The 21,948-nt window shown below is 52.2% G+C and overlaps 2 protein-coding genes across 15 annotated transcripts in view; one reads left to right on the top strand and one right to left on the bottom strand.

Annotated features, from left to right (window-relative positions):
• Positions 1–10,409, top strand: part of LOC122365099 (kinesin-like protein KIF3A) — a 20,469-nt gene extending 10,060 nt beyond the window's left edge. For all 7 annotated transcript variants that reach the window (XM_043336039.1, XM_043336072.1, XM_043336064.1 and 4 more), the window contains exons 6-13: positions 408–605; positions 922–1,099; positions 1,459–1,723; positions 7,458–7,638; positions 7,895–8,110; positions 8,556–8,702; positions 9,167–9,303; positions 9,617–10,409. In XM_043336039.1, coding sequence (XP_043191974.1) covers positions 408–605; positions 922–1,099; positions 1,459–1,723; positions 7,458–7,638; positions 7,895–8,110; positions 8,556–8,702; positions 9,167–9,303; positions 9,617–9,626 — 1,332 coding nt within the window. In that variant the 3' untranslated portion in view covers positions 9,627–10,409. The remainder of the gene's footprint in view (positions 1–407; positions 606–921; positions 1,100–1,458; positions 1,724–7,457; positions 7,639–7,894; positions 8,111–8,555; positions 8,703–9,166; positions 9,304–9,616) is intronic.
• Positions 10,397–21,948, bottom strand: LOC122365128 (nucleosome assembly protein 1-like 1-B). Of its 8 annotated transcripts, none has more exons than XM_043336142.1 (9): positions 21,898–21,948; positions 16,331–16,528; positions 13,649–13,792; positions 13,083–13,229; positions 12,649–12,777; positions 12,221–12,358; positions 11,678–11,825; positions 11,002–11,187; positions 10,397–10,666 (listed from the first exon to the last, which is right to left on the bottom strand). In XM_043336142.1, the coding sequence occupies exons 2-9, from the start codon at positions 16,490–16,492 to the stop codon at positions 10,563–10,565; spliced, it is 1,158 nt and encodes a 385-aa protein (XP_043192077.1). In that variant the 5' UTR covers positions 16,493–16,528; positions 21,898–21,948; the 3' UTR covers positions 10,397–10,562. The 8 variants fall into 8 exon arrangements, with proteins under 8 accessions (XP_043192077.1, XP_043192053.1, XP_043192058.1 ...); XM_043336118.1 differs by lacking the exon at positions 21,898–21,948 and adding an exon at positions 19,164–19,560; XM_043336123.1 differs by lacking the exon at positions 21,898–21,948 and adding an exon at positions 19,124–19,165.

Raw genomic sequence — 21,948 nt, 5'->3', positions numbered from 1 at the left:
GTCTCTGTCTCTGTCTGTTTTTTCTCTCTCTCCCATATCTCTCTCTCTCTCTTCTCTTTCTTCTCTCACTCTCTCTCTCTCTCTCTCTCTCTCTCTCTCTCTCTTTCTCTCTCTCTCTCTCTCTCTCTCTCTCTCTCTCTCTCTCTCTCTCTCTCTCTCTCTCTCTCTCTCTCTCTCTCTCTCTCTCTCTCTCTCCCTTTCTCTTTTTCTTTCTCTCTTTCTCTTTTTCTTTCTTGTTCGCTCTCTTTCTCCCATTTCTTACAATTTCGGTTTTAAGCGTTATATTTGAAATCTTCATGAATATTCGCCTCTTTTTTTCTGTTTGTATTTCGGACATAGCATAGCTGATTCGTCGGTTTACAAACCACACCTCTGACTCTTTCTGCTCTCCCCTGCTCCCCCTGCAGGGCTCTGAGCGACAAACCAAGACGGGCGCCACGGGCCAGCGACTGAAGGAGGCCACCAAGATCAACCTGTCGCTCTCCACGCTGGGTAACGTCATCTCGGCGCTGATCGACGGCAAGAGCACCCACGTGCCGTACCGCAACTCCAAGCTGACGCGGCTGCTGCAGGACTCGCTCGGCGGCAACAGCAAGACCGTGATGGTGAGTGACACGGATGGTAGAGAAATGCCTGTTCGTTAGGGGTAGGTACTAGGTAGCCATTTAGAGGAAGCGGAATCACATATCGGACCAATGTAGGATCTTCCTGTCGGAAACGGTGTGGATAGGTCCGACGCTTAAGGTCCAACAGTTGACGATATATGCTGACGATATATCAATTTACTAAAAGGCTCGGTGAAACAATATGTGCTTCATTGAGTGCTGTTTACACTTCGTCTCACCGTCAAGTCTTGGATCGCGGTACGTTCATGGATCGTGACGTCACGGCTGCTGATATCACTCTCTCACTGATGATCAGGTGGCCAACGCTGGTCCCGCCGACTACAACTACGACGAGACTCTGAGTACTCTGCGGTACGCCAACCGAGCCAAGAGTATTCAGAACAGCGCCAAGATCAACGAGGACCCGAAGGACGCGCTGCTGCGCCAGTTCCAGAAGGAAATCGAGGAGCTGCGCAGGCGACTCGAGGAGGAAGGTGCGCTGAACGAGAGCGTTCATGTTACTCAGGAGCGGAGAAAGAGTGATGCTGAATTTGAGGCAGAGCCTGTTGCTGTTGGTATCGCTTAGTGCTGCGTGTGACATTTTAACTGATACGATGATCGAAAAAGTGTTACCTAAACTAAGGGCCAATTTAAACCTGGTTGCCGCATTCGTTTCTTACCAAATCATAATGCTTAGCATTTAGGCATTCACGAGACCAACTCGCGGGGGTATCGCCTGTTGATATTATTCTGTCCGACGCGCTGTCTTTGATCCCTTGATAATTTTGTTCCCACTGGCAGCTGGTCTGACCCCTGCCATGTAACCCCTGACCTTGTCCCTCTGCCCGCCCAGGTGACGGCCCGGGTGAGTCGGGCAGCGGCTCGGGCGAGGAGTCGGGCGGCGAGGTCGGCGCCGAGGAGGGCGGCGGCTCGCCGGGAGGACGGCGGCGCGGCGCCGGCCGGCCGCGCCGTCTCACCGAGGAGCAGATGGCCGAGGTGCAGGCCCAGCTGGACGCCGACCGGCGACGGCTCCAGCAGGAGAAGGGCATGGCAGAGGCGGAGCGCACCCGACTCCAGCAGCAGGTGGAACAGCATGAGAAGGAGCTGGCGCAGGCGCAGTGAGTGGACGAGGGGGCGGACGGGAAGAAGGGATAGAGCAGGAGTGGCGAAGGATGAGGGATGGACCGAGAGGGAGAGGGGGATAATTTTCTACGTCCATTTCCCATTCGGCTACCTTTGGGGGGTCGAATGGGAAAGAAGTGTCCGCTGTTCCGATGTGAGGCAATCTAGCAGATTGCATTTGAGATGAGGTGCATTGTATATATTGGATATTGCTACATGTACGTTACGAATCTGCAGTCTATCTCGGACCACGGTAGGCTGGATTAGAATTTAGAACTTTTCTTCACTACACTCTACTGCCGTGACAACCAAGAAAAGCGTAACTCGCATTTTTACGATTTTGAGATTTTGATACCATTAGATAGAGAATAGCAATCTCCATCTTTCTGCAAAACCGTTTTTCGAAATTCGTATAATTTTTCGAGTTATATCAAATTTTCTTTTTCGAAAAAAGCGTAAATGTTTTTCATCCTCCCTGACCGCAAGCAAAAAAAAGCGTAACTACAAACGCAGCTATTAAAAAAGCGTACCTGCAGCGGTCAGGACGATGTGATAGGCAAGAAAAGCGCAACTAAGTAGTTGCGCTTTTCTTGCTTATCACCGCGCTGACTTTTACGCACTTGCGCTTTTTTGTCTTTCAGGTGAGTGCATAACACTTGGTAGAAGTTTAATTTTGCCAGGAAAATTTGCATTAAAAATATATTAAGCCCTTCTTGCTTGCGTTTGCCGCCTTTCTATGTTTCACCAATATCTTCTAGTAGATATCCTGGCGTTTGAATGGAGGAAAACTGTAAGATAAAAGCAACCAAAGTTCAAAACCACCAACTTGAAATAGTAGGTATATGTATGGGGTGCCATGCCATACCCTAGACCAAGGCCACACGAGCGATATCCAATAGTTTACTTTATTTATTGTGTTGCATGTTCGCTGTGAACATTATCAGAAGCGTGTGCAAATTGCGGTTTAGGAGCAGACTTGGTCTCTGAAGAGGTTTAGAACTGAAGCGAAAAAAAAAACGGAACAAAAGTCCACGTGCAGCTAAAGGAAAATTTGAAATCAGGAGTAGAGTCGAGCGAGTTCTGGTAAAATAGTACGATCAGGGGCGGGATCTTCCCACTTGCATTTCGACATCCCAGCATTAAGAGAGGCGACCCAACCCCACATGGCCGCCCGGCCAGCCAGCACCGGCAGAGCTGACCATATGGCCGCCCGGCTTGCCCGGTCTGCCAGCCCCGACAGGGGCGAGACCCCAAGGCCTCCTGACCTGCCAGCACCGACAGGGGCGACCCCAAGGCCACCCGACCTGCCAGCACCGGCATAGGCGACCCAACGGCCCCACGCCCGCCCGGCCTGCCAGCACCGGCAAAGACGACCCCACGGCCGCCTGACCCGCCAGCATCGGCAGAGGTGACCCCACGGCCGCCCGGCTTGCCCGACCTGCCAGCACCAGAAGAGGCGATACAAAGGCCGCCAGGCTTCCCGACCTCCCAGCACCAACGGGGGCGACAGTCGACAACGTTGCCGCCCGGCCTGCCCGACCTCCCAGCACCGACAGGGGCGACCCCAAGGGAGCCTGACCTGCCAGCGTCGAAGGAGGCGACCCCACGGCCGCACGACCTGTCCGGCCTGCCAGCACCGACAGATGAAATCCCGCGGCCACCAGGACTGCCAGAACTGAGAGGGGCGACCCCAAGGAAGCCTGACCTGCCAGCACCGAAGGAGGCGACCCCACGGCCGCTTGGCCTTGCAGCACCGGCAGAGGTGACCCCACGGCCGCCCGGCTTGCCCGACCTGCCAGCACCGGCAGAGGCGACCCCACGGCTGCCCGGCCTGCCCGGCCTGCCAGCAACGGCAGAGGCTACCCCAAGGCCGTCCGGCCTGTTCGGCCTGCCAGCACAGACAGATGAAACCCCGCGACTGCGCGGACTGTCAGAACTGACAGGGACGCAAACGTGGCCGCCCGGCCTGCCAGCACGAAACAAAGCGACCCCACGGCCGCTTAGCCTTGCAGCACCGGCAGAGGTGACCCCACGGCCGCCCGGCTTGCCCGACCTGGCAGCACTGGCAGAGGTGACCCCACGGCTGCCCGGCCTGCCAGCAACGGCAGAGGCTACCCCAAGGCCGCCAGGCCTGCCAGCACCGGCAGAGGCGACAACGTGGCCGCCCGGCCTGCCCGGCCTGCCAGAACCGGTGGAGGCGACCCGACGGCCGCCCGACCCGCCAGCACCGGCAGAGCTGACCATACGGCCGCCCGGCTTGCCCGACCTCCCAGCACCAACAGGGGCGACCCCAAGGCCGCCCGAACTGCCAGCACCGGCATAGGCGACCCAACGGCACCACGGCCGCCCGGCCTGCCAGCACAGACAGATGAAACCCCGCGGCCGCTCGGACTGTCAGAACTGACAGAGGGGAAAACGTGGCCACCCGGCCTGCCAGCACGAAATGAGGCGACCCCACGGCCGCCCGACCTGCCAGCACCGGCAGAGTTGAGCCCACGCCCTCCCGGCCTGCCATCACCGGCAAAGACGACCTCACGGCCGCCTGACCCGCCAGCATCGGCAGAGGTGACCCCACGACCGCACGACCTGCCAGCACCAGAAGAGGCGACCCAAAGGCCGCCATGCTTCCCGACCTCCCAGCACCAACATGGGCGACAGCCGACAACGTGGCCGCCCGGCCTGCCCGACTTCCCAGCACCCAAGGAGGCGACCCCACGGCCACTTGGCCTTGTAGCACCGGCGGAGGCGACCCCACGGCCGCCCGAATTGCCCGACCTGCCAGCACCGACAGAGGCGACCCCACGGCTGCCCGGCCTGCCCGGCCTGCCAGCAACGGCAGAGGCTACCCCAAGGCCGCCAGGCCTGCCAGCACCGGCAGAGGCGACAACGTGGCCGCCCGGCCTGCCCGACCTGCCAGCACCGGCAGAGGCGACCCCACGGCTGCCCGGCCTGCCAGCACCGGCAGAGGCGACCCCACGGCTGCCCGGCCTGCCAGCAACAGCAGAGGCTACCCCAAGGCCGTCCGGCCTGTTCGGCCTGGGCATAGGCGACCCAACGGCACCACGGCCGCCCGGCCTGCCAGCACAGACAGATGAAACCCCGCGGCCGCTCGGACTGTCAGAACTGACAGAGGGGAAAACGTGGCCACCCAGCCTGCCAGCACGAAATGAGGCGACCCCACGGCCGCCCGACCTGCCAGCACCGGCAGAGTTGAGCCCACGCCCTCCCGGCCTGCCAGCACCGGCAAAGACGACCCCACGGCCGCCTGACCCGCCAGCATCGGTAGAGGTGACCCACGGCCGCCCGACCTGCCAGCACCAGAAGAGGCGACCCAAAGGCCGCCAGGCTTCCTGACATCCCAGCACCAACATGGGCGACAGCAGACAACGTGGCCGCCCGGCCTGCCCGACCTCCCAGCACCGACAGGGGCGACCCCAAGGAAGCCTGACCTGCCAGCACCCAAGGAGGCGACCCCCACGGCCACTTGGCCTTGTAGCACCGACGGAGGCGACCCCACGGCCGCCCGAATTGCCCGACCTGCCAGCACCGGCAGAGGCGACCCCACGGCTGCTCGGCCTGCCAGCAACGGCAGAGGCTACCCCAAGGTCGCCAGGCCTGCCAGCACCGGCAGAGGCGACCCCACGGCTGCCCGGCCTGCCAGCACCGGCAGAGGCGACCCCACTGCTTCCCGGCCTGCCAGCAACAGCAGAGGCTACCCTAAGGCCGTCCGGCCTGTTCGGCCTGCCAGCACAGACAGATGAAACCCCGCGACTGCGCGGACTGTCAGAACTGACAGGGACGAAAACATGGCCGCCCGGCCTGCCAGCACGAAACAAAGCGACCCCACGGCCACCCGACCCGCCAGCACCGGCAGAGGTGACCCCCACGACCGCACGGCTTGCCCTACCTGCCAGAACCAGAAGAGGCGACCCAAAGGCCGCTAGGCTTCCCGACCTTCCAGCACCAACATGGGCGACAGCCGACAACGTGGCCGCCCGGCCTGCCCGACCTCCCAGCACCGACAGGGGCAACCCCAAGGAAGCCTGACCTGCCAGCACCGGCGGAGGCGACCCCACGGCCACTTGGCCTTGCAGCACCGGCGGAGGCGACCCCCCCCCATCATCATCATCATTTATTTCGTTTGGAAGCTCCATGCACTCACGGCTTTTCAGTCCAAGTGTCATACAGTAAATAGGTAGGCACATATATAAAGCTAAAATAAACACTTAAGCTAAAAGTAAAAACCATGAAAAGCATGGGACTTAAAAAGTAAAATGCATATCGGTACAAATGACCGAAAGCTACGCGCACAGTGACTAGTCACCATTGAGTAATAGTCGACAACGCCTGCGACAAGTGGCCGACGTGCGTGACGACCGAATGTCTGCTGGCAGCGAGTTCCAAACGTCACAGGCGCGGTAATAAAAGAACTTGCGAGCATGTTCGGTGCGGACCCTCGGCAGTTCGAGCTGCATATTCTCAGTGGCTCGAGTCTGTCTGCTCGACACGTCGCTGCGTTTTACAAACCGCTCAGAGAGGCACTTCGGTGCATGAACATTATTCAACAAGTAATGCACAGTACTGCAGTCATTCTCCGCCACCAGCCTGTCTATATGGGGCCAGCATAGCTCTGCCAACAGAGGCGTCACATGAGCCGAGCGTCGGACCCCCATTACGACCTGTGCACAGTGGTTTATCACCTTCTGAATACGGTGTCGCTGCACGACGCCACATCCCGACCACACAGACATACAGTATCGGATGTGGGGGAAAATTAACATCTCCACGATCATCTGCTTCACGTTTCGCGGCAGGCCGCGAGCGGATCTGGACAGTCCCCCTAGTGTGGCATAGCATCGGCGGATGACCGCGGTCACATGCGATTCAAAAGTCCCCCCGCCGCCCGACCCGCCAGCACCGGCAGAGCTGACCATACGGCCGCCCAGCTTGCCCGACCTGCCAGCACCGAAGGAGGCGGCCGCTCGACCTGCCCTACTTGCCAGCACCGACAGGGGCGACCCCACGGCCGTCCGGCCTGCTAGCACCGGTATAGGCGACCCCACGGCCGTCCAGCCTGTCTGACCTGCCAGCACCGAAGGGTGCGACCTGACGGCCGCGATTGCTAAGAATGAAGCCTGAAGTCTTAGCATGAAAAGTCGTGAGCTATTTCGAAAGGCATCTAAGCATCCGAAATGGACAAAAGACGTTTTCGTCCTGGCGTATTTGAAACACCGCATATTCGCCGATACCATAAGATCTCGCAAGCAAAAGAAGCGTAACTACGTAGTTACGCTTCTTTTGCATTTCGCTATGGAGCCGCGCGCTGCACATACGGTTGCCGGACTGGAGTGAATGTAGTTACGCTTTTCTTCCCTACATGCCTCGCTGCAATTTGAGCATCGAGTGAAAAGCAAAAACACCTTACACCATTTTCTAGCAATATCTTATATGCCACGTAAAAAATATTAACACTGTTAGGTTCAGTGCAGTATTGCGAACAGTTTGACACCAAATTTTCTTTGATTGTTTAAGAACCGTCGATAATACAAGGTAAAACAGAAAAATCGCTCTCCTGAAAAATCGTCAAAAGCGAGTTACGCTTCTTTTCCTTTTCACGGCCGTCTAATACTGTAATCCTCCTCCGCCCACCTCAGGCGGGCGAGTCCCGAGTATTACAGCTGTTCTTGACCACCAAGGTGTAACACTGCGATCCTCCTCCCTCGACCTCAGACGGGCGCACGACCAGCTGGCCGAGAAGCTGGCGCTGCTGGAGAAGAAGATTATCGTGGGCGGCGTGAACCTGCTGGAGCGCTCGGAGGAGCAGCAGCGGCTCCTGGAGGAGTCGGCCCGCGAGCTGGAGCGGCGCCAGCAGAAGGAGCAGCAGCTCCAGCAGGCCCTGCAGATGAAGGAGGTCGGTGACTGGTCACCGGAAGGGGAGGGTGGTGAACGGTGGTGTAAAGGGAGTTGGTCGTACACAGGCCGGGCGAGAGAGGGCATCAACAAGGGATTCGGCAAGGACTCGTATCGCTCTTGCTTGGGAGAGGTTAATCTGTACTGAGTAAGGAGGTCGGTTGTTTGATATTCAGTATTAGCTCCTGTCTGTCGTAGTGTGATGTTGCAATGACGCCGTCCCCTCCGTTCCTCCCTGCGGCGTCCGTCCGTCTCAGGCGGAGCGTCTGGACATTGAGGAGCGCTACAGTAGTCTGCAGGAGGAGGCCGTAGGGAAGACCAAGAAGTTGCGCAAGGTGTGGCAGATGCTGCTGGAGGCGCGCTGCGAGCTCGATGACCTGCGGGCCGAGCAGCAGCGGGAGAAGGAGGGCCTGCTGGAGAACGTGCGGCAGTTGACGTCGGACCTGCGGCTGCAGCAGCTGCTCATCGACCAGGTCAGGGGCACACTAGGCCGGGGTAACCAGCGGGTAAAGGAGGGAGCACTCGACGCAGAATTGGCCTGTTAGTGCCTATAATGGTTAATTACTAGGTTAGAACAAAGGCCGGGTGTTACAGGTTAAGACATAGATGGCGAGGGTTTTAGAATTTAGACCATCTAAGAGTACTGTGCGTGTTCACAGACTGAGGTCAAGGCACGAAGCGACGCGAGGGGATGTAAAGTGTACTCACTGTGATTCCCGCCGGGTACCAGGCCATGTTGTGGCACTGACAGTGTACCCCGTGTTTACAAGTGATTCCCGCCTAGTACTTGCCAGGCAACGGCGTACCAGTACTGACAGTGACAGTCGCAGATTACCAGGCCGTGTACAGGATTCCCGCAGATTACCAGGCCGGCATGCTCAACAAGTACTGACAATGTACCCTGTACCGCGTGCACAGGTGATACCCGCCGAGTACCAGGCCATGGTGGAGCAGTACGCCACGTGGAACGATGAGATTGGCGAGTGGCAGCTGCGCTGTGTGGCTTACACGGGCAACAACATGCGCCGCAGCAGCGACACCGGAGACCAGGACCGGCCTGCGCAGGTGGGGATCGCTCGGCCGCGCGCAGCAACAGAGCTGAGTCAGCTGACGGGGAACTGTCAGCCTCGCGCACTGTTACTGTGGCTGGGTCCGAAAAGGACACTGTCACTGTTAGCCCTGAATAGTTGAAAATGAGTTATCGCCGGCCGCATCGCTTCTGCCGAATTCTGTGTTACTTGCTATTTCGAGGAAGAGACTGAACTTACGTACCCACATAAATTTGTAGCTCCTTACCACAAGTTTAAATGAAATGCTGTTTAATGTTTCTTTTCTTAACAGCTAAAACTTCGGTGTAGTAATCTTCCTGTTTAGCCACCACCTCTCCGTGCATTTTGCGGGATATCTTGAAGCCCCTACCTCCCCACCGCCCAACGTCGTACAAGAGCCACCGCCTTCCCAAACTTGTTGGCGAGTCCGCCTCGTGTTGGTCGCATGATCTGACCGGCCCTTTTGTTTGTCCCCTGCAGCCGGCGGTGGACCTGTCGCACGTATACCTGACGTACGCATCAGACGGCCCCGGTGTCTCCGTCCGACCCAAGTCGGCCAAACACAGACACGCCAGGGCCAGGAGCGCCGCAGTCAGCGCGCCCAAAGTGGTCAAACAGTGAGTGAGCGCCGGGCTGCGGGCAGCTGGTACGATGTCTGACGTGTTAAGGAGTAAATATGAACCAGTTTTTAATTTAATCATATTCTGACGTTCGATGCAGTTATCAAATCATCGTGACAGTGCCGGCTGTATTTGTGTGGCGTGGACCCATTCAGTATCCAGGGATATGTAGCTCTGTTAGTGTTTGGCGCTGTTTCGTATCGATCCAACTCAGCCCCGACCAACTGAAGCGCCAGTTATTTCGCTGCACAACTCACGTCCAGCACGTCTGGATCTTTCTCACTAACGGCCCATTTTCCCCCGTTCTCAGGCGAGTGTGATCTGGCCGCGGCAGCCGCGCAGTGATCTCATCAGGATGAAGCGGGCGCCGGCGCGTTGCTCCTGCCCTCCAGTCCCGGGGGCGGCCGCCGGACCTGCCCCGCTGCTGTGATACCCCTAACTCGACTGTCTCCGCCGGAGCTCGCGTCACTCTAGTCTGCCGTCTGTGCAGGATATCCTGTAGCCTAGTCCGCCCGGGTTATTTATTCACTGTGACAATGTGCAATGTCTGTGACGATTGATGTGTTTGTGAACTTAGCGGAGGTTCTGTGTCAGCCACTGCACTATAGTCAGGTGACTACTGAGACATGAGCACGTTATGGCACCTGGAGGCACGTACTATAGGAATATCTGCGCGGACCGGCCGTATGTCGGTCTGCGGCACGGTCGAGCATCTAGTCAACGCCGCAGTGCCGAGCTTCATACTCGGGCTTTCGCTCTCAGTCTGTGAGCTGCTTTCACAGTCTTATCATAGACTAGAGAGAATCCTCTATCATGTGGGAGGTTCACGCTGGTCAGTGACGACCCGCACAATGATCTTGTGTTAGAAACTATCAAAGCGGCGAACATGTATCTGAACGAGAAGTGCCCAGGGCGGTCACATTTATAGCTGCTTCACGTCTGAACACCGGGCAGCACGGATCAGCCGTGTTTCCGGCTGTGTCGGACCCTCTGGAGTCTGGAGCAGATGTGGTCCCGAACCGCCCTCCGCTCCGTGAGCGGACCACGGTCGTGCCACCGCCCCTCCCCGGCCGGCGTCAATACACGCACGTACACGGAACAGAGTTTATTATTATCGGCCGACACTAGCGTGCGTGGCAGCTATCGCAGAAAGTACATCAACATGCCGCGCTCGGCGACGGCGTCACAGCGGCGGCTGCAGCAGCCGACGAGAGAATGTCTCTGAGAACAGGCGGACGGGCGGCGGGCGGTGCAGACTATTGCTGTTTGCACTCCTGTGGGTCGCCGCCCTTGCCCTTGGGTCCTTTGACCTTCTTGGGGTCGAAGTCGGGGTCCTCCTCGTCGTCCATGTCGTCGTCACCTGCGGATGGAGGAAAGGGCGTCACCGTAAAGGCCGGGCACTGTGGCCATCGCGCGTGACGTAAACGTCGCGAGTCTCAGAGCAGGTGCCCGAAACGCTTCCTGATATGATCAGAGATCTATGGTTTGTGATCAATGATCATGCGACTTATCAGATCATGACTGGATATTGCAGCTGGTTGATTATTGGGGATTTAGGGCACGCCGGCTACAAAGGTCATTTTGCGCCCATGCTGACAGTGGTTAAAAATAAGGGTAAATTTAGTCCGATAGAAGATGACATCCAAGCCCAGTCTAACCCAGTCCCGCTCTCTCCCGTTCCTCTGTCCGACTCACTGCCTTCCTCTCCGTCCTCTTCCTCCTCCTCCTCGTCGTCATAGTCGTCCTCCTCCAGCGCCTCTCCGGTGAAGTAGAGTACGGCCCGCGGCACGATCCGCTCCCGAATGTAGTGGCCGATCTCGAAGTCGGCCGTCAGCTGGGCCTGAACTTCCTCGTCCACGTCTGCGTCCGGGTCGTCGGGCACTGTCGGGAGGAGGACAGATGGTCAAATGGGTCCCGGGCGGCGACTTACGGGGTTATTGGGTCACGCACAAAGCTGGTGCAGAATGGTCTATGGGACTGAGGGTTCAGAAAACTGTGAAAGGACTTGCACGCACAGACTCTCGCCGGATCCTGGTGTCTGGTGGCTGGCGACAGACGCTAAGCGCTAAAAGCGAAATTATGGTGTAATTTTCAGCGTAACTGCTTCACGGTCAGCATTTATCAGCAGCGAAAGACCCCGACATTTCACAGAACACCTTACCCAACAGCATCCAACAGTAAATATCGATGGCGAATTTAAGAACTTTGATTGCCCTCACCCTTCCGGGCCATGCTGCTTTACAAATGCTAATTTACACCATAACAGCAGTCAGCATGGGTCACGACACTATATAACATTTTCTTCCTCCATCGATCCCTGATGCCTATTCCGTGACGGAGACAGTCACGGCGTTTATCGGCGGGGTCCTACCGGCGGGCGGACTGAAGAAGTTGAAGAAAGAGTCGTTCTGTACGGTCTTGGTGATTGTGCGCGTGCTGCCGCGTGACTTGTGCTTCTGCTTCTTCTTGATGGTCTTCAGTGTGATGTTCTTGCCCTTCTGCCAATCTATTGTGCAGCCCTACAAACAGAAGGTGGCGTTGATAAGACACTCAGCATCGGCAGCCCGAAAGCTTGAATTTCTGATCGGCAGCATAATCTACACTAAAGTCACCCATCAGCCGCGGCAGTCACCCATTGTCCAGCGAACACGACCGCTCACGGCACAGCACACTTGGAAACACTTATTCACCCTGATATGAATAAGTCAAACCACGGTATAACACCTAAGATTAATTACGAATAAAATGAGCGCAAATTCGGCGGCATTGTTAATTCATGCTAACACAATTTCGCTGGTAAAATAAAACAATTCCATACAGAATGATAGAAGCATAAGTCAAAGCACTGAAATTGATGGCGGCCAAAATGACAGCTAGCGGATCGGCCGCCGCCCAATCATGCCCCGACACGAACCTTGCATTTGTAGATCTCGGGTCCCTCGAACGAGAACGGTTCCCGCTCGTCCGGCTTGCACTTCATGAAATACTCCTTGGTGAGGACGGTGTTTGTGAAGTGCTCGTTTGGTGAAAAGTGGAACTCTAACGTGAAACCCTGGAGGAGAAGAACAGAGACGTAAGACTAGGCGGCATTTTGTGTGACAGCAGTGCTACTAATTTGACTCGCATCCATCCATATTATGGTCTAAACATTATGGTAAATTACCACGCCAAACATCACCGACAGCTAGTGATAAATTAAGTCACCTGCGAAAGGTGTAAAACCACAAATACAACCACCATCTTCGGTTAAAAGAGCCATTATTTAACACTATCGCCCACAGACCGTGCACCATTTACAAACACCATCTCCAGCGGGAGGCACGTCACCGTCGGCCGACTTACCATGGGGCTCTCTGCGAAGTTGACTTTGATGTCTCGCAGGTGTTTGAGGATGGGCTCGTCGTGTTCCTGGATCATCTCCGAGAGCAGGTCGACGTTCTTACATACCGTCAGCCAGAACTCAGGGATGCCCTGGCGAGGGACGAGGTCGGGCCGGGTCAGTACACGGATATATCTCCACATCAGCTTACACGTATCTATTGAAGTCGGGTATCACCATGTCCGCAGATAAAAGAAGCAAGGGTGCTCATTGCTCATGCAGTCCAGTAAAATGTAATCCAACAAATGTGTGGGGGCACGTCGTCCTGCACTGTATTGCACACTGCAGTGACTTTGGACTAAAACATAGTCATTTCACCAGACGTCCCGGCCAACCCTTTTTTGACCCTCCCCCATCTGTAAGATCTCTCTAGTCCTCCACCCTCCGCTCCTCCTACCTTTGTGTTTTCGTCCATGTCGTGCAGCTTGGCGTCTCCGTCGCCGATCTTGGCCTTATCCTCCATCTCCTGGCTGATCTCGTCATCCAGTGTAAACTCACACTCTGCGTCGGTCGGCTCGTAGTCGCCGCCGATGATGGTGTTACGCTGCCGACGCGACGGGACCGGTCAGACACAGATGGAGGGAACAGCGGGGAGCGGGAGGTCGTGGCAGGCGGTCCGACGGAGCGCCAGAGGAGATGAGACATGACTTTGAAACAGCGCTGAATGCTCTGCACAAAGCAGTATGCACTCAAAGAAACAGACCAATGGATCGGGCCTAAGAAAAGAGAAAGCAGACGCCCGTAGCGATAAACGGCGTAATAATCAGACAGGATATATAAGAAGTATTGTTACTGCTCAAAACAAGCCATAATTGATCCCAGATGCCATAAGGTCCATCAATAAGCATCAACTCAACGATCTACAAGGTGTCCGCGGAATCCTATAAAACAACTTTCTCACCAACGAACCCCTCTAACCGCCACCCCCAGCACTTCCGGGCTCGCCCGCGCTCCGAGTCTCACCTGTTCATAGAGAGGCACGTAGAGTTTGTGGTATTTGCACTCTAGCGCGTGCACCTCCTCGTAGAATGCGGCTTCAATATTTGTGGCCTTCAGCTGGAGATTCTTCAGGGCTTTGATGCGCCGCTTTACCACCTTGGGCAGGCTCTGCGGCGGGGAGGGTATATGTCAGTGGACTGGTGCAGACACTACAGATCAAAGAACAAGAGAGTGTGTGTAATACGCGTGACAACCAGTAAGTAAGCCATAAGTGGCATTCCCATATTACTCGTTAACTACGACAGTCATTCGCGAAGTAGGATTCACATAGCAAAAACTTTCGTTACATCGACGCGATTAAATTAGTGCTTAAAATCAACTCAATGCTAGCAAAACATTCACTCCAAGGCTAATCAATACGCAGGACATCTTCTAAAAAGAAATTTTCCTCGTCAAACTAAAAATCTAGACATAGTGACTGGTGTCGTCATCCAGATGACGTGCATTCATTTGTGCCGTAGCCTGAAGTTCCCAGAGTTCGAAGTCCTGCCAGCTTCCCGCCCAAGCAAACCGTATTTGCCATATAAGTCGCACGTTGGCATGATTGGACACGTCAGCTCCTCGCCCATCGGCCCCTCTAAACCGGCGGGGTTCCACCGATGACCGACCGGTCCGCCCACACACATAACAACGTCGCACAAGTGCGATCGACCGTCGCTCAAACCCTATCAAAACAAAGGCGACCGCCACTGCGCCGTAATAAGGTCACCATAGAAATACTGGTTGATAATAACCAGTATAACGCCTTTTGGGGCGACTAACGGAGCGAGCGAGAGGGTGGGCCTTGCGCGTGCGAAATTGAGAGGGGGTACCTCCCACTGACTTGTGCACGGCACCCTACTAACCGGTCTCTAGCGATGTGCCAAATTTGGGCACAATCGGCCCAGCCGTTCTCGAGATCTGGAAGCGGCACCCTGCACGTGCGCACGTGCAAAATGGGTCCCGACTGACTTGTGCACGGCACCCTACTAACCGGTCCCTAACCGCGTACCAAATTTGAGCGCAATCGGTCCAGCCGTTCTCGAGATCTGGAATCGACCCCTGCACGTGCGCACGTGCAGCAGCACCCCAACTCTGGCACATGGATATGCAGTGCCTAGTGGGTGCCTATCTACATGCCAACTTTCAGCGCAATCGGCCAAGTAGTTACCGAGATAATGCAACAATTACAAAACTGGCACCTCTTCGTTTTGCACGTGGCACGAGAATAAGGGGTCACCCACATGCATCGGGAATAGTCCAATACTTGGTAGAAGGAATGAAGCTACCCTACAAAAATTACCGCATGTAAATCGGTCAAGTGGTTGCTGAGATATAAGCCTCGCAAAAGCGTCCGCACGGCCGGCCGGCCGCTCATACCTAGAAATTTCCGTTAATCTAAGGAAAGACTCCGCTCGCTTCGCTCGCTCCGTAATCATATGCACGAGGCACATACTCCATGCTGTCCATTACAACCCGCTCAGAAAACAGAGAGAAGCAAACAGCTCTGGGGTTCTCTGCAAACGCCACAAATTCCCCAATCTGGCAAGAGCTTCCCGGAAGCCGGCGAGGTCAGACCACCACAAAGGCGGTGGTAACGACCGGCGTGGGTGGGGACTGCCTATCGCTGCCAACCACTGCCTGCCTATCGCACTCGGTCACGGAGGGAGAGAGTCGCACTGGCCGTGAACCGGTTTCCACACATGACCGCCGGTCATGGTCACGGTCATGGCCTCACCGGTCACTGACCGGGCAGCTGACTGTTTCAGAAATCAGAACGGCTGGTCAGCTAGCCGTCAGTCAGATCCCATCCATGACCGGTCAGCTGACCGCGCTAACGCTAACGTCAGCCGACTACGATCGTTAACAGATAACACACGGTAACTGACATTGGGACCGGCCAGTCATATAACCGTCAGATCTGTCAATAGCCGTCAGAATTCAGCTCCTACCGCTACCCATTAGCACGACGGACGAAAGAACTGGACAGTCGGTTTACCGAGACCGCCCTCCTCCCCCACTGCCCGTCAGTTGAATCATGACAAAGTTCGTCATCTAGCCCCCGCAGCCCGTCCTCTGATTGTCCGCTCTCAGCTGGCACCAACTGAGGGTTGGTGCACCATGAGATCACTGCCTGGCGCCCCATCATAAGTCGCGAGCGCGCCGGCCAGCGGTGGTTCATCACCGACTACCGTGACAGGCAGTACAATGAAGACGATTTGCCCAATGCCGATAATAACAACCGCGAGGCGCGAATGTCACGACGGATACTTAGGTCAACTTCTTGGCCAGTACCTATAACACAGGTTAAGTGAAATAAAATATTGCTCATATTTCATCCAGCAACCAGTGGTAGTCATTACATGCACTGATTGTCAACTACCATAACTCATGAGCATGACTGTAGCAAGACTGTAGGCTGCGGCTACTGGCTAGTGCCTAGTGGTGTTGACAGAAGCATGAAGGAACAGTTGGTGAATCGGGAATCATGTAAGCATTCTAATTTGAATCTTAATGGTACACTTTTATACCTGTTAGGTGTATTATGCTTTATCTCAATTTTGTACACGGACACTTGTCCTGAACAGTCATGTTTTGTGGATGGGCATAGTAAATAAATGACGATGATTCTCCGCCTCAGCCCACGATCCTCGCCATCTGACTGACCTCAATGTAGCCGGACGGGGAGCCGACCATGCCGTCCAGGCGGCCCTGCAGCGCGGCCAGCACCTGCGGGTTCCGCATCAGCTGGGCGGTCACGTTCCCGGCCTCGCCGCTGCCCTCATCCATCGTCTCCAGAGCCTTCTCAGGGTCCTCCTGGTTGGACATGTTGACACTGCTGCTGTCTGACTAGTGAGTAGTGAGCTGGCGAAGGAATAGTGTGCTTCATTAGGAAACAATTCAAGTAAAGCAAGCATAAAGGGAGCTCCAAGCCTCCTTTTTAGGACCTTGGACAAACAAGATTTTTTTTTAATTTCTGTGGATATTTTGCAAGACAAGTTTACCATTAATTATGAGAAATATCATCAGCTGACCTACAAACAGAGAGGGTCTTGATCCCAACAAGTGGTAGCAAACCTAGCCCTGCAAAATCCCTGCAATGAAAACTGGTTCAATTTAAACAATAGCAGCCAGATGTGGCTAGATCCCTGTTTCAACACAGTGACTCCACCTAATGCTCTGTATCTATGGTAACACAATCAAAATTGAGCCATTCTGCCCAGTTCCATGGAAATCAAGCACCTTTCATAGTATATCAATCACCAATGATGGTATCAGGATTCAGGTAGTGTCAATCAATGCCCTAAAACAGGCCCCTTATGTGATGCATCCTGACCTCCAGAAATGTGGACAGGTTTAACATTTCAATTTCACCCTCAGAATAAGACTGTCATCCTCCCTAGCCATGAGTTTCTTAACCCTCGCCCGTATTGGTGTTTTTCCAGCCGCGGACGTATAAGGGGAGGGGGGGGGGGGTCCGTTGGACCCCCCTTGCCGTTTCGCCACTGATCGAGCTAGAGCTTCGCGAAAAAAAAACGAGCGTGTTGCCCGTGACGAGAGGAAGCCGATGATACCCAATTTTAAGGTCCTAGGTCATTGGTTGACCTTCCAGGTCAGGTCAATGACCCAAAAGTCGGGAAAATCGGGACCTGTTAGAACGTCGTAAAGTGTGGTTACTATGCGGTTTTTCGGGGTGCTGATCACGAATATCATGTTATTTTTATCACAGATGATGTCTTCATGCATTTAGGCCAGGTCAGGTCAGGTCAACCAGTAGGGGTCCTGCCTGGTAATCGTAGTAGGTGTCAACTGCCTCTGACAGCTTTGTAACATGTTTCGAATGCACCAAAACTACTTCATAAATGTTCATATGGTTGCTAAATTCGAATTCAGCTCCAAAAACTGGCCTAGAAACATGTAAAACTCGAAAAAGTGAACCGATGTCATCAAATGTCAATGACCTGACCTGACCTTCAGGTGACCTTGACATCCACCCTAATGCATGGAGGCAACATCATATCACATGATTGAACGCTTGAAACAACCACGAAAAGACTGCAAACGCGAGGCTAATGCGAGCCGACATACGCCGAATCGCGATTTCGGCCATACATGGTCTCGAAAAGTAAGTCAACTCACAGGCCAAAGGTCATTTGGGTCAGGGTCATGAAATTTTCAGGGTGGGTGTAAAATTGATCAACTAGAGGGTACTGAAAGTTTCGTCGCGATCGGCCGCATTTTACGCGAACTATTCGCGAAAAACCGACGGGGGGTCCGTTCGACCCCCTTTACAGACGAGGGTTAATCCGTACTTGACTGGGTGACTGGAAGTGGTGGGCTTTAATGCCTTCCGCCTCCCCACCCCCACATACGGTTATCTCCGAAAGTAAACATGGCAGACACATGAGGCTGGGTTGAAAAAAGCCAATAGGGCTATTCCAGAGGTGTTGAAACCATAACAAGAAATTCTCAAGGTCAAGGTCAGGTTAAAAAAGGCCAAGTTTTAAAGTTGCACAACTTCTACAAAAAAAGTGTCTAACAGGTACAGATCATTGATGCCAAGAACCCCACCAAGCCCCTGCTTTCTCTTGACAATGGTTATAGGTAAAACAATATCATTTAAAATAATGAAATCACTGGACACAATATTGGACACAGTACTGACACATAAAATATTAGGTTTAAGGGTCAAATTTTGAGATTTGAGAAATTTGGCAGTGATTGGTCTGACATCACCGCATCTGAACTATTCCATTTTTGAAATTTTTGAAATGGAAATATAATCTTTATTCTTAAAAAAGCTTAATTTTTGGAAAATTTCACTTCAAAATCTTACTTGAATTCAAATCTGAGGTGGCCATTTTATAAAATGTTATAATTGATACCCACCTGTTTTTTTATTTACAAACATGTTCAACAAATTGCCTTGTAGAAAGCTAACATGTTAAGACAATGGCACTTTTTGATTGAAATCAGTCGCAGTCATGACACCACAAAATCTGTTATAACTAAAAATTTGTAAAAAGAAGTCATAGAAAACTTCATCACATGATTCAAAAAATGATGCCAGAGAAACCAAAACAAATTTTAGACTCATCATGCAACTAGTTCTTGGTCACTGCAACAGCCGAAAAGCCAGCGGATGGGGCAATTTGACGCCCTCATGGATAATGAGTCAATGACAGGCTGATGATAATGAGCTCAATACTGTGCAACAAATTTTCTTGGAATAAGTTCTTTACCTACAATTCACTCACATACTTGGGGTATTTCAAGTATTAGAAAATAATCACATGAGTTATGACAACAATTTGCACGGCCACGGTGCCGTGCGGCGAAAGCGCAGCTCAACTACCACCCGCACAGAGGCGGCACACCAGACCAGTCAATCCATCTGAATGCAGAGAGGGAATACTCATCAAGATATACATATGCTTGAGCGAATTAAAATAAACATACAGCCAAAATACACCCGAATATTCACGACCACCCAACTCACAGATTCCACGCGGCGGAACTCTCCACAAGAAAAGGCGCGCTACTTAGTAGGAAAAATGGTAAATACCAGATGAATCATTTTCCTACTAGAATATTGTCCTATCTGGTGCATTTGGAACACAAATAAAAATTGCAATTAGTGTAGTAGGTGATGATTTCTTCTACTCTTTTGATTTTTTGGCTGTTTCTCGGAATCAACCCGGAAATTTTTCCGCTTTTCCGAGCCCGTAAAAATGTCCTAGAAGCTAGTCTAAAAATGACCCTGTTCGTCAGTAAAATAAGTTTGTTCGGTATAGTGAATAATAACAATTTATGATGACTTCCTGAAAATTCTTCAAAAGGTTCAAAGGTTCTTAAAATGTTCTTGTTTCGCTTGTTTTGCTGCATATTTACGTCTGGACAACGAGTTGCGTTGGAGAGGCCGGAAATAGTGGCGATTTCAGGACGGCAAGAATGGACCGTCATGGGAATGATTCTTTTTTAAACTGTGCACTGTTTTCAGCCGAAATTCAATAGTTACTACAAAATATTTTGTAATTACATTTCCGCTAAGAATGAATGCCATCAGGGTTAAGTTTTACTTCTATTGCATTTTGTCAAGAAGCATATAGTGCTGTTATATTGCAGTTTTTGCGCGTTTGTTACAAAATATGAAGCGAATAAGAGTTAGGGCCACTAAAATAAAAAAAAGCTGTTGTTGTTGAAGAGTTAGGGCGCGCACGAATAAGGCAAAAAGGTTCCAAACTGCAGAGTAACGTTGATGTATAGAGTTAGAGTATATACCTACCTATAGCAAAGTATCATGTTGACCTCAAGTTCATCTGTTGCATGATTGAATAGGCAGGTTTACACATTCCAAGTTTCTCTTAATTGGATCAGAGGTGTCAGTGTAATTATCAGTGCCAGAAGTTAACTTGAGGGAAAGGCGAAAGCTATGCTAATTGCTCTTGTCCATCCACTAAAAGTTATTGAATATTTTGCTTTGTGTATTCCAAGAGCCAGAGAGGGAACTATTTTATTTGTGCCTTCATGCCAGAATTGAAGGTGGATCATTAAATTTTCAATGCATTTAAGCATTATGTCTTTCTCGTATAAAAGCAGTGGCTAAGAAGAAAAGGTTGATCAATCCTGAAGTTCAGTCATTGTACCTCAACTTGTCAGCAAGATCCCCAAGGACAGAGGATATGTTGTATACCTGTCCTGTAAATCAAAGCATTTTTGTGCCTGTAAAGGCTTAAGTTATTTGTGGTGTGTTTGGACTTCGGAATGAGGAGTGGCCGTTTTTGTTGTGTTTATGTGGAGATTGAATATAACTGTGACCCTGTGCTTGTTTGTATACTTACTACAGTCAAACAGGGAACCAGCACATTCACATAACATACTCACCTAGCACCTAGCTCATAGCTGTGTCCCACAGGATTTGTACTTGTTCAATGTTCATCTCTCAAGCATTAACAAAGCACTAAAGTACCTAGCTTAGTTATCATTTCCCACATTTTTCTGAGCATCTAACATGACATACAGCAGTGCAGAGCAGCTTCAGAGAGGAAACACTTTAAATGCACAGACTCACACCAACCACCCAATGAGCCAGTTCCTCAGTTGACTGTTTCCCTGGATGCAGCTTGGCAAGGTGAGCTAACTGTTGGCAAGTTGAAGGTTAGCAGGTAAGATTGAGTTAGGGTGATAACCTACCTATAACTGGGTGCTACTGCTATGCAGGTCTTGGTTAGGTTGCAAATATGTGTGATAAATGAGGTTAGGTCAGCTGTCGGGTTAGTCAGGTATGCGCACTGTTCAGGTCACCTTTCTATGGACACTTGGGGCAAATTAAAACCTAATATAAGCTAACCCAACTAAACCTACACAATTACTGACTATATGAACGAAGCACATACCTACTTGTGCCTGCATCTCATACCATGTCAAAGTAAAGTTCCTTGGTGGAAGATTACCCTCAGTACTTTTTATCCCAGCCCTGTGAAGAAAACTAATACTTCTAAGTTCTGAGTCACTGCTGGCCATCCACAGAAGTAAAAAACGCTGAGAGCTTTGCCATTGTATATTGAACCAACAATCACTATCACAAATGACTAATGAACACATATGATAACATTGTTGCATGGATTGTCACATTGACAATTTTACTACAATCCTTTTTTCAAGAAATACAGTAATGATTAACATCAAAATCAACATAAAGTGGATTTAGTGATCCAAGCTTTCTCCTCCAGTAGCAATGGAATGATCGCATGTTTCATTTGCCAGACACTTTAGTACCTGATGCACATTACCGTCTGCATAGCATCTAATCATAGTAAAGCTGCCCGAGTCCATTCATTCTAGATTTTTCACTTGATAGTTAGCACTAACTTATCTTGTTATAAGTTATCATTCAATAATATGCACTCATCAGTCAGCATTTTCTGGCATGATACTGCTCAGCGTGCTCTTCAGTATTGATCCAAGATCTCCTGCAAAATTATAGCTTGTTTTCGACCAATAATGATGAGCTCTTTTAATTTTACTTTTTCTTGCTGATATGTGAGCCCGATCAACTTGTGTTTATCAACCAATATTTCATAACTTCCAAGTTCAACTTGATATTGTTATTGCTCAGGGTCAGGACCTCGGTCAGCCTCCTTGATACTTGGGATTGTTTTCAGTCAACATGCTTCTTAAATATGATATACGTCAATGTTAAGGGATTCAAAACATCCAACAAAACGACGTACAAGAGTACGGAAACCACCAGATAAACTTGAAAAGGGCCTTGGAACAGAGCC

This window comes from Amphibalanus amphitrite, unplaced genomic scaffold (genome assembly GCF_019059575.1).
Source record: "Amphibalanus amphitrite isolate SeventyFive unplaced genomic scaffold, NRLGWU_Aamphi_draft 000028F_arrow, whole genome shotgun sequence".
Classification (NCBI taxonomy): Eukaryota; Metazoa; Arthropoda; class Thecostraca; order Balanomorpha; family Balanidae; genus Amphibalanus; species Amphibalanus amphitrite.
Note: the sequence above shows the minus strand (reverse complement) of the source record. Positions and strands in the feature narration are given on the sequence as shown.